This window comes from Crotalus tigris, unplaced genomic scaffold (assembly GCF_016545835.1).
Source record: "Crotalus tigris isolate CLP2741 ecotype Arizona unplaced genomic scaffold, ASM1654583v1 scf7180000019068.10715455, whole genome shotgun sequence".
NCBI lineage: Eukaryota > Metazoa > Chordata > Lepidosauria > Squamata > Viperidae > Crotalus > Crotalus tigris.
Window position 1 is genome coordinate 5,606,813 of NW_024097358.1, and position 12,476 is coordinate 5,619,288.

Sequence of the window (12,476 nt, forward strand, 5' to 3'; positions counted from 1 at the left end):
TGCTTTTTTTCTTAAAAAAAAAAAAAAAAAGTGCCGGATCTCACACATGTCATACAACCTGCCTTGCCTACCCTACAAGCTTCCATCCAAAAAAAGGTGCCGGAACTCCGTTCTGGGTATTCTATGAGAAAAAAAGCCCTGTGTAAAACTAAGACTAAGTGGATTAGAACAGTATCAATTAAAGTCTCATCTTTAACGAAGCTGGGTCTTTTCTTGTGAAACTGAAAAAATACTCTTAAGAGACTAATGGCTCCAATTTTATGGAATCATAAAAAGCTGCTTCTTACTTAACAGAGGAAGAGAAAATGAATGCAAAAGCTACCTCATTAATCATGACGTGCATGTTGTGATGAGGAACACCTGCAAATAAAAAGAAGGCAATCTAGCTTACCCTTCCCTTCCCTAACTTTTTAAAAATAGTTTTCATTCATTGTATATCACAGGATATTGAATTTCAGGGATTAAAAACCTCAGCGGGACTTTCTGAATTTCATTTGCATTCCTCTCCTTAATTTTGGTGACGGAAAATCATTTTAACACGGTTCCTTCCAAAGAAATGTAGAAACAAGCTCCCTGCTTTTATATAAAAACATCAATATTTTGAGGATTGTGCTTCTAAAAATATGGAGAGCTTCCATTTCTTTTCATCAATATCCAATATCTGTAATGCTTTCAGATCAGAATGAATGTGAAGAAGGAATTCATGACTGCGACTCGAAGCAAATGACGTGTAAAAACCTGATAGGTACATACATGTGCATATGTGGTCCAGGATTCCAGCGTAGACCAGATGGTGAAGGTTGCATAGGTGAGTGACTGTTGAAAAACTTGTTATTAGCCTTATATACCACTTCATAGTGCTTTACAGCACGGTCTAAAATGGTTTACAAAGTCAGTATATTTTTCCCAACAATCTGGGTCTTCATTTTATAGACATCGGAAAGATGGACCTTGAACCGGTCAGGATCCAACTCTTGGCTGTGGGTAGAGTTAGCTTGCACTACTGCCTTCTAACCACTGTGCCACTATGGCTCTTTATTTCCAGGGGGAATTTGTTTTCTGATTTAAGAGTTTAAAAACTCCCATCATATAGATAAGACGATAGTGTTTGATCTTAGTTATCTTTATTTTCCGTTTGTAGCAATCACATGTTTTTATTGCCTTTTTAAAGGATATAAGTAATTATATAATATTTGATATATATATTTGATATAATTGTATCATTATTTTGGGATGAATGGGGTTGGGGTATTTTGTTTCTTCGGCTAAACGTTGAACTCGGTAAGCTAATGTTGCATTTGGACATATCTTTAAAACAGATGAAAATGAGTGTCAGTCAAAACCTGGGTTGTGTGAAAACGGACGGTGTATAAATACACAGGGAAGCTACCGTTGTGAATGTGAAGATGGTTTCCTTGTCAACGAAGCCCAGAATGAATGCCTAGGTAAGCATTTAGAATGATACAAAATGAAGATGGGTGGGTGGGTGGAAATAAATATTCTTAATTCCTTGTTTGTTATATTCCCTGAGCTTGCAAACTCTGATAAGAATGAGCACATAAATGAAACTTATATTAAAATCCATTGTCTTCCATCACTGCAGAACTTTACTGGAGATGAAGGAAAGAACAGGAGGGCAACGAAATAGAGCTCTTTCAGTGGTAGAAGCACTGTGAAACGTGTAGCGTCACAAAATTAACGGTGGGCAACTTGAAACAAGTGTACTCACTGTTATTCAGTACAGTACTTAAAAAATGGCAGCCGAATATATAGGTCATTCTTGAGTTGCAAGCATTCATTTAGTGTCCGTTCAAAGTTCCAACAGCATTGAAAAGAATGACTGATGACTCTTTTTCACACTTAAGACCGTCGCAGCATCCCCGTGGTCACGTGATCAAAATTCAGATGCTTGGCAACTGGCATGTATTTATGACGTCCCAGGGTCATGTGATCACTTTTTGCGACCTCCTGACAACGTGGAAGCCAGATTCACTGAACAACTGTATCACTAACTTAACAACTGCAGTGATTCACTTAACAAACGTGGAAAAAAAGGTCCCAAAATGGGGCAAAACACACAACAGTTTTGGGCTACATTCTGGTCCTAAGTCAAGGACTACCTGTACGAACTGGTAGCCTTGGGTGTCGAATTTGTCGGTGCGGTACGGTGTGGAAAAGGCCTCTCTACAGATCTGGTGGTTCATGGAGTCATCCGGGTCTTTTCACCCACACGTGTCTACTGCACACACACACACACACACACACACACACACACACACACAGCACCTTCCTCCCTACACAATACACATAAGATCTCTGGTTAGAAATGCCACCCAAAGTCATTAAATATGAGCTGGGCGGCAAATACATTTCATAAATAAACGAATACATTTCAGAAATAAATAAGCAGAAATGGAGCTGTAAACTGGATTTAGGAAGATGGTTCATTTGAAGCAGACCTACCCAGTTAACGTTGATTTCCCCCCCCCCTTTACATATGAACCAGCTCTGAATTGTTCTGCTGTTGCGTTAACAATCCTTTGGAATATTCTTAACTCGGATCGCCACCTCCCTCTTCTCTTTCTCAAGATTTGATCACCAGGACAGAGTTCCCTATTTTTTTCCCCCTTCACTCAGTGTCCTTTCTTTTCTTTTCTTCCTTCAGACATCACGCGTTCTTTCTTACTGCTGCCTGACTTCCTTATTCCTTCTGCTCCAATTCCTAATTACGGCTAAGTATGCTCTTCCTTTTATACGCCTGCTTCCAACTCCCTGTCCTGCTCTGCATTGGCTAGCAGTTTTCCTTCCCGTGTTCTCTGACCAACGTCCTTTTGCTTCGCAGACACCAGAGAAGGCTACTGCTTCACCGAAATCCTCCATAGCATGTGTCAGATTGACTCGAGCAGCAGGAATCCGGTGACCAAATCCGAGTGCTGCTGCGACGGCGGGCGAGGATGGGGACCCGGGTGTGAAATTTGCCCGTTCCTTGGCACCCTCGCCTTTAAGAAGCTGTGTCCGTACGGCCGTGGATTGACCACTACCGGAGAAGGTAGGAGGGGGGGAAAAAACCCAGCAGGTTCCAGAACAAGGATTCTTTGGAAATTTAAACTTTTTAATAATAAAATAAGTGCCTTTACTGTTGGCCTAGCTAGCAAGGGACGCACGCGGGCTGCATTCCAGATTGCAACGCAGCAGATCTCGTGTTTTTAGTTTGAGAGATCTGGTGGGGAAGTGGTTTGCAAAGTCAACAGGTGCTTTGAGATCCTCACTATCGTTTCTGTCGCTGGTTAACTCTCTGCTTCTGTTCAGTGCCTGCTTAGGAGTTTTACTTCCAACACTATTTAAGGAACGATGCTCAACCAGAGTCCAGTATAGTGATGGTTGGGTCAATCCTGCCCTTTTCGTAACTGTAACCGCCTTTTCAACATTTTGAATAAGATTCCAAAATGGAGGATGATCTCTTTTCATTGGTCAGCTGTGTTCCCCCCCCCCACCCATCACCCACTCTCCACACCATGAAAGCATCCGAATAATGCAAATCTCAGAGACAGTGTTTTGGTTCCCCCCTCCTTCAGTTTTGCTTTTTTATATAGTTCTTTTTCTTCAATTGCAGATATCGATGAGTGCAAGGTGATTCACGACGTTTGTCGGAACGGAGAGTGTGTCAATGAGAGAGGATCGTACCACTGTACCTGCAAGGAAGGCTATACCACCGATATAACTGGCACACTTTGTATAGGTGCGTTGTCGGCTTCCAACTCGGTTTCAGCGGAACCCTTCCTGCAAAATGCAGGCACTGGGCACCCTTTTTGCAAAGCTAGAGAGGATTATTCATGGGTATTATAATGGTCAGCCATTGGGGAAGCTCCCTATAATGGCCCTTGGTGTCAGATTAATCAATCAATCAATCAATCAATTAATTTAATAGAGGCGCCCATCTCAATCTGGGCGTTTATTTTGAAGCCTTCATCCCAGGAATTTTTAAACCTCTATTTTATTTTTTTAAAAAAGAAAGACATCTATTTTAATAAATTGATCGCACTGTTAGAGCTTTGCTGTTTTGTTTTGTCAACCTTAGTGGATTCTTTTTTAAAAAAATAAAAATAAAAATAAAAAGGCCAATTAAAGGTAGCCCTCAACTTAACGACCTTGTCTTACCGACCATTTGAATTGGAGACCTTTCCAGCCAGCTTCTGCCTAGTGAGGTTAATGGTGCAAGTCAGATTCACTTAACAACAGCATGTTACACTGAACAACTACTGTGATTCACTTAACAATCCTGGTGCATGCACGCGCGCGCACACACACACACACAAAAGTTTGTAAAATCGAAGGCAACTCATTTCCCAACCACCTTGCTTAGCAATGGAAAGCCCGGTCTGAAAACTGTCGCCGTACGTCAAGGCGTATCTGTACCCGTTATTGTCAATTCCTCTTTTTTTTTTTTTCATTCATCTCAGCGAACAATGTTGATTTCTTTGACTTCAGATCTGAACGAGTGCAACCTGTCTCCAAAGCCTTGCAATTTTATCTGCAAAAATACGGAGGGGAGCTATCAGTGCTCGTGTCCCAAAGGATACATCTTGCAGGAAGATGGCAGAAGCTGCAAAGGTAAAAATGACCGATCTTCAGATTTGTATTTATAACCACCCATCCATTCTGCTTCAGGCCCAGATTGGAAAATAAGCAAGTAGTATAAGAAGCGAAAACAAACAAATAAATAAGATGGAGAAAAGGAAGTAACGATTATATAGGGGAAGCTTATCTAAGAGAGAAGCAACCTAGAACTAAGGAGAAACTTCCCAACAGCGAGAACAATTAAGCAGTGGAACGGCTTGCTTTCAGAAATTGTGGGTGCTTCAACACTGGAGCCTTTTAAGAAGATATTGGACAGCCATTTGTCTCAAATGGTATAGGGCAGGGCTAGGCAACCTTGGGTCTTTTATGACTTGTGGACTTCAACTCCCAGAATTCCTGAGCCAGCATGAGGGAAACTTTGGCCCCTTCATGACTCGTGGACTTCAACTCCCAGAATTCCTGAGCATCGGGAACCTCTCTCTTTCCCCTCAGCGTGGCTGGCTCAGGAATTCTGGGAGTTGAAGTCCACGAGTCATAAAAGACCCAAGGTTGTCTACCCTTGGTATAGGGTCTCCTGCTTAACAGGGGGTTGGACTAGAAGACCTTCAAGGACCCTTCCAATTCTATTACTGTTGTTCTGTTATTCTTTCTGTGATCATGGGTATAATAATAATAAAGTTGGAAGGGACCTTGGAGGTCATTGAGTCCAACCCTCTGCTCAGGCAGGAAACCCTACACCATTTCGGACAAATGGCTGTCCAGTCTCTTCTTAAAAACTTCCAGGGTTGGAGCATTCACCACTTCTGGAGGCAGGTTGTTCCACTGGTTAATTGTTCTAACTGTCAAGAAGTTTCTCCTTAGTTCTAGATTGCTTCTCTCTTTGATTAGTTTCCATCTGTTGCTTCTTGTCCTGCCTTCAGGTGCTTTGGAGAATAGCTTGACTCCCTCTTCTTTGGGGCAGCCCCTGAGGTACTGGAACACTGCTATCCTGTCCCCCCTTGTCCTTCTCTTCATTAAACTAGACAGACCCAATTCCAGCAACCGTTCCTCATATCCATCCCATTAAACTCAAAGAAAGTCCAGAATAGTATTTTAGGCCCACGGGAGAATTCTAGGAGTTGAAGTCCACAAGTCTTAAAATTGCCAAGTTTGGAGACCCCTGGACTAGGCCATCTAACCGTCAAAGTGCAGCATTGTTTATATAAAAAAATAACCATATGCTGGACCAGTAAATGGCCTCAGCTTATAACCAGTCACAATGTGATCACCAGTTTGACGTGGGACCCCACAGTCACGCCGAGGGGAGGATACCATGCTGCATTTATACAGTGAGTCCCGGCAGACGCCCTGCGACTTGTGAATCCTATTCAGGATTTGTCCGTGGCTGGCGTGATAATTCTTCTGTAGTGTTCTGTATTCTGCGTTATTCTGTAATTCTATTTGGTACGATGCGTGCTACAATTGCACAGATGGTTGCAGTAAGTTATAATGTTGTCCTGAGGAGGAGCAAGACCAGAACAAATGAATTTGCTCTCCTTTCAGATCTTGATGAATGTGCAACCAAGCAACACAACTGCCAGTTTCTTTGCGTCAACACTATTGGAGGTTTTACGTGCAAATGTCCTCCTGGTTTTACTCAACATCATTCAGCATGTATTGGTGAGTGGCCAGAAATATCAACACACCTTCATCCTCCTATTTTCTCCACAACAAACCACCCTATGCAATGAGTTTGGCTGAGAGAGAGGGACTGGTCCAAAGTCACCCAGCTGGCTTTCATTCCTGGGGGGAACTAGAACTCACCGTCTCCTGGTGATTGGCTCAAAATTCTTCAGCTGGCTGTCATGTCTAAGGTGGGACTAGAAGTCACCGTCTCCTGATGATTGACTCAAAATCCCTCAGCTGGCTATCATGCCTAAGGTGGGACTAGAACTCACCATCTCCTGGTGATTGGCTCAAAATCCCCCAGGTAGCTTTCATTCCTAAGGCGGAACTAAAATTCACCATCTCCTGGTGATTGGCTCAAAATCCCCCAGCTGGCTTATGGACCTTATGGACTCCCATCTTTCTAGCATGGTGTTTTAGCCACTAGCCCAAAGTGTCCCTCCTCCTCTTTCTTTCTTTGTAAAAATTCTCCCGTAGCCTTCCTCAAAATGTACACACAAAATAAACACAAAATAAACTAATATCCATACGTATTCATTTTAGATAACAACGAATGTGCCACTGACATCAACCTTTGTGGATCAAAGGGTGTTTGTCAAAATACTCCTGGAAGCTTCACGTGTGAATGTCAGCGGGGCTTTTCACTGGACCAAACTGGTGCCGCCTGCGAAGGTACATCTCCTGAGAACTTATATGAGTTTTTGCTCTTTTACCTTTTCCTGCATGTTAACGAATGCATTTAAAGTAAACCACTAGTTCTGTCCCTGTGGGCGTTGCATGAGAATCTTGGAGGATGGCACCGTTTTTTTCCAGCAAAATAAACCAAACTATTCCCATCGATGCTTTTTTTGTTACAGACGTTGATGAGTGTGACGGAAATCACCGATGCCAGCATGGCTGCCAGAATATCATTGGAGGATACAGGTGTAGCTGCCCACAAGGGTATCTCCAACATTATCAGTGGAACCAATGTGTTGGCAAGTCTCATTTTTAATGTCTGAGCACGCAAGTCCATTATTGAGTTAGCAGTTAGATGTTGGCTTGGATGATTGTGGTTGGAGGCCCAGTTTAGTTGATTCAGAGTAATTTCCTGTACAGTTTTGGAAAACATGTGTGATTGTCAAGGAAACCCCGTTGCCTAGCTAGAACTGTAACGGGCAAGGTCGTTAGGGAAAACTCAGAAAAGCATCGGTCCCCGGTAATAATGACATGTAGGACTTTAGAGGTGCCAGTCAGCACCTTGAATGGCACATTCTGTTTCTTGTTCTGAATCTAAGGCTGATCAGCATTTCTGCCATTAGCTAATAAGACTGCTAATTAGAGGAAATTGCTTTCCTTAATTCACAAATAGAACCGAAAGAAATTTTCCTGAGCTGTTTTCCGAGGCATGCAAAATGAAACTTGAATCTTATTCCTGCGATGCAGCCTGAATATTCTAAAACCAATTTTAATTAGGAAACTCATTTTAGGGGTTTATTTCCAGTACTGCACCTAATTTAATTGGTTAATTCTAACAGCAATTTTTTTTTCCTGGAGGTACATACTCAAAATGTGACAATTGACCATTGTTTGGCCTGGTTTACTTTATATATATAAATATATATTAAAAAACTGTCTTTTTCTTTTTATTGTGGCCCAGCAGATAGATAGATAGATAGATAGATAGAAAGATAGATAGATAGATAGATAGATAGATAGACAGATAGACAGATAGACAGAGATATAGAGATATATATATGTATATATATAAAAAAACCTGTCTTTTTCTTTTTATTACGGCCCAGCAGATAGATAGATAGATAGATAGATAGATAGATAGATAGATAGATAGATAGATAGATAGATGATATGTGTGTGTGTGTGTGTGTGTGTGTGTGTTTGTGTGTATAAAAAACCTGTCTTTTTTATTATAGTCCAGCAGATAGATAGACAGACAGACAGACAGACAGAATAGGCAGATGATAGATAGATATAAATATATAGATATAGATATATAGATATGGATATATGGAGATATATATATCTGTCATTTTCTTTTTATTGTGGCCCAGCTCTAAGGGAGGTTTCTGGTTTTAGTTAGGGTTAAGAAAACTGGCTGACACTTAATACACAGTTGCCTGTTGGGAACATGGACTTTTCAGTACAAAAAAGGAATTGGAAAGTGATTCCAGCCTGCTTTTCTTTTCTGAAAGATTGGCTTAGAAAGAAAGACACGTACAGCTTACGTTAAGTGTTTAATTGGCCCTTTTCAGGTTTTGCTGAGTTTCATTATTACAGGTAATCCTCAACGACAATAATTGAGCCCAAAATTGTTCTTGCCAAGTGAAACATTTGTTAAGTGAATTTTGCCCCCATTTTTGCGCCACAGCTGTAAAGTGAATCGCTGCACCTGTTAAGTGACTAACACGGTTGTTAAGTGAATCCGGCTTCCCCATTGACTTTGCCGGTCATCAGGTCACAAAAGGGGATCCCATGACCCCGGGACACTCACTGCAACCGTCGTAAATAGGAGTCCCTTGCCAAGTGCCTGAATTTTGATCACGTGACCCTGGGGAGGAGGCTGCATTGTTCATAAGTGTGAAAAATGGTCATTAAGTCCCCTTTTTTCAATGCCGTTGCAACTTTGAACAGTCACTAAATGAACTGTTGTAAGTCGAGGACTTACCTGTGCCAGAACACCGTAATTGTTCTGGTTTTGCGAATCAAACCTGGTGGTGCTGTCTCTGCACTGAATCGTGTGCAGTCTGGTTGACATTGGCAGGGCTCAAAGAATTAAACAGGGCTGTTAGGAAAACTACAATATCAGGAAATCCCAGAACTGTAGACTAAACTATGAAGCTGAAAAAGCTTTTTGGAAGAAGGCAGTGGTGTGTGTGTGTGTGTGTGTGTGTGTGTAAAACTGAACTTTTTCTTCCACGCCATTTTATATACTTTTTAAAAACTCTCCCTCCCCCCCCCCCAGTATTTTCTCATTTGTGCCTTGACACACAATTTCGTCCCCTCTCCACACGTTTCATGGGCTAAATTCACATTCAAATTGCATTAAATATAGAGGAAAGAAAAATGAATCTCCAGCTGTTCTTCTTACTGCTTCAAGTCTGACCTAGAATTAGTTTTGTTTCAGAGCCATAAATGAGCTAATCAATTCCCAGATCAAATTTCCGTTCAGTCACAAGTCCATTAATTAGCCCCAGGCAGGATAATCATCTCTCTCCCTCTGATTCCTATTTTAAAACCCTTTTTACTGAGTTGTTATCTTTATCCATTTGCCAGACCTCATAAACAGGTAAAGTAAGGAGAGTTTTAACAGCAGGTAACAAAATGGTAAAGTAACAATATAGATGTAACACACACAATTCTTAAAGACAAGTAAGCAAATAACATAAAAGTGTATGAATCAAATTGATAAGCAACCTAATGTCACTTCTTTTTCATTGTTCCCTTTGAAAGTGGTAAACTACCTTGGGTACTGTAACAATTGGAAAAAAAAAAGTTTATGTCTCATAATAAATCAGTTTATTAAATAATTCTAGTGGGCTATTTTATTTCACAGTCCAGTAGAAATTGCTTCATGTGCAAAATACTAGGCCCACTGAATTATATTTCCCTTAAATGTTTTAAAGTATAAATCTTGCTTCGTTCAAAGGGAGAACTTGCAAATGCTTCAACCTATGAGAATTTCTGAAATAAATCATTTAATATTGTTTCACCAAGTTTCCTCAAACTCAGCACCACCCAGTTATGTGACTTAAAGTTGACGAATTCTCCAGGCAATAATACCATTTATGAGAATTTTCAGAGCTGAAGTCAACACATCTGGAAGATATATGACTAAGATTGAATCCAGTGTTATATGCATCGTTCTGTAAATTATTGGCTGCATTCATTTCAGACAAGTTTTTAATTAGCCTTATTAGATAAACAATGAATATAATTTTTACAAATTGTTGTAAAAATTAGCTGTTCGTTTATCTTCATTTAACTACATATGACTGTTTAACTAGGTGCTGAAAACGAAAGGCATTCAACAGTTTTGGCATGAGCGCAAATATTTTGCGCACCCCATGAATTGGATGAGAAGTACATGACAAATCATAACCCAGGCATAAGGAATAATCATTTAGTTACAGAGCCAGCTTAATATAGTGGATAAGGCACCAGGCTAGAAATGGAGACTGTGAGTTCTAGTCCTGCCTTAGGCACAAAGTAAACTGAGTGACCTTGGGCCAGTCACTGGCTCTCAGCCCTAGGAAGGAAGCAATGACAAATCACTTTTGAAATCTTGCCAAGAAAATTGCACGAACTTGTTCAGGCAGTCACCAGCAGTCACCAGTGATTTGAAGACAGGAGAGGAGAGGAGAGGAGAAGGAGGAGGAGAGGAGGGGAAAGGAGAAGAAGGAAAGGAGAGGAAAAAAAGAAAGGAGAGGAGAGGAAGGAGGAGAGGAGAGGTTGAAGGAGGAGAGGAGGGGAAAGGAGAGGAAAGAAAGGAAAGGAAAAAGGATAGGTAAGAAAGGAGAGGAGGAGGAGAGGAGAGGAGAAGAAGGAGGAGAGGAGGGAAAAGGAGAGGGGGAAAAAGGAAAGGAAAAAGAGGATAGGTAAGAAAGGAGAGGAGAGGAGAGGAAGGAGGAGAGGAAGGAAAGGAAAGGAAAGAAAGATAGTAAGAAAGGAAGGAGAGGAAGGAGGAGAGGAGAGGAGAAGGAGGAGGAGAGGAGGGGAAAGGAGAGGGGAAAAAGGAAAGGAAAAGGAAGATAGGTAAGAAAGGAGAGGAGAGGAGAGGAAGGAGGAAAGGAAGGAAAGGAAAGGAAAGAAAAAAGAGGATAGTAAGAAAGGAAGGAGAGGAAGGAGGAGAGGAGAAGAAGGAGGAGAGGAGGGGAAAGGAGAGGGAAAAAAGGAAAAGAAAAAGAGGATAGGTAAGAAAGGAGAGGAGAGGAGAGGAAGGAGGAGAGGAAGGAAAAGAAAGGAAAGAAAAAAGAGGATAGGTAAGAAAGGAGAGGAGAGGAGAGGAGAGAGGAGAGAGGAGAGGAATCCCATCTAGGTCATGGAGATTTAAATAGACAAGGATGCCCCTGAATCTACTTGTGGGCAGGATATTTTTTAGATAAATGAGATAGTTATGATTAAGTTTCTCAAGAATTATTAGAATGATGATCAAACCTGCTTCGCTTGTCTTCCAGATGAAAACGAATGCCTCAGTTCTCATATCTGTGGTGGAGCATCTTGCCACAACACCTTGGGAAGTTACAAATGCATGTGCCCCACTGGATATCAATTTGAACACTTCAGCGGGCAGTGCCAAGATGTGAACGAGTGTGGGTCTGCTCAAGCTCCCTGCAGCTACGGTTGCTCCAATACAGAGGGTGGTTATGTCTGCGGATGCCCACCAGGGTACTTCCGAATAGGGCAAGGGTGAGAATCTTACTAAATCTTACTTTTGGGTGTGCAGTAAAAAAATAACCTAGTTTCTTTAACACAGCGGTTCTCAATCTGTGGGTCGGGACCCCATTTGGGGTCGAACGACCATTTCACGGGGGTCGCCAAACAACGCAGTCCGCCATTTCCCCCCCCCCCCTTTTCCTTAGCTGTGCTACTCCCTTTTTATTCTATTGGCTTTTGAAAGCCAATAGAATAGACTCTCTTGAATAGAGTCTAATTCTATTGGCTTTCAAAAGCCAATAGGAATTGTCCAGGCTGTCTCTGCCCTGCTGAGCCCGCCAAAAGTCCCAGTCTGCAAACGGTGCTGCACCAGTTGAGCTGTCCTCGACTTACGACCGGTTGGGGGTCACGGCATTAAAAAGGTTGAGAACCACTGCTTTAGATTAATGCAGACCAACCTACGTAGAGGGAAATGGAAGCCAAAAGAGAAGGCACGACTATAAACTCCATGTTTTGAACAAAAGTTGCATCGACAATAGAAAATGTAAAGAATTGATATACTGCAGTTTGATCCATTCATTCATGTGCATTTGACTCTTAGACTGCTATCTGTTGATTATACAGTCCCCTGAATTAAAAAAAATATTCAAGTTCAGAAATAAAGTGGTTTTCTCATTGTCCAGGTTTCTATTAAATGGTTGTAGATGCCCAAGTGCAAAATATATAGGCATCCTATCTTTTTTCAGTGTAGCATATAGCATGCAATAAGCATGTATATTTCATGCTTAAACAATAGAAATATTATGTTAATTCCCCCAGTGTCTGAGCCTAAGCATTCTCAATGCCTTTTTCTTAAGCTG

At 41.4% G+C, this 12,476-nt stretch overlaps 1 protein-coding gene across 3 annotated transcripts in view; it reads left to right on the plus strand.

Annotated features, from left to right (window-relative positions):
- The window catches only part of FBN1 (fibrillin 1), a 162,089-nt gene that overhangs the window by 145,149 nt on the left and 4,464 nt on the right, over positions 1 to 12,476 (plus strand). Inside the window, exons 56-64 of one of the 3 annotated variants that reach the window (XM_039359016.1) lie at positions 677 to 808; positions 1,320 to 1,445; positions 2,843 to 3,049; positions 3,614 to 3,739; positions 4,489 to 4,611; positions 6,121 to 6,237; positions 6,787 to 6,915; positions 7,101 to 7,220; positions 11,418 to 11,649. In XM_039359016.1, coding sequence (XP_039214950.1) covers positions 677 to 808; positions 1,320 to 1,445; positions 2,843 to 3,049; positions 3,614 to 3,739; positions 4,489 to 4,611; positions 6,121 to 6,237; positions 6,787 to 6,915; positions 7,101 to 7,220; positions 11,418 to 11,649 — 1,312 coding nt within the window. The other 2 variants (XM_039359017.1, XM_039359018.1) reach the window with 2 other exon arrangements.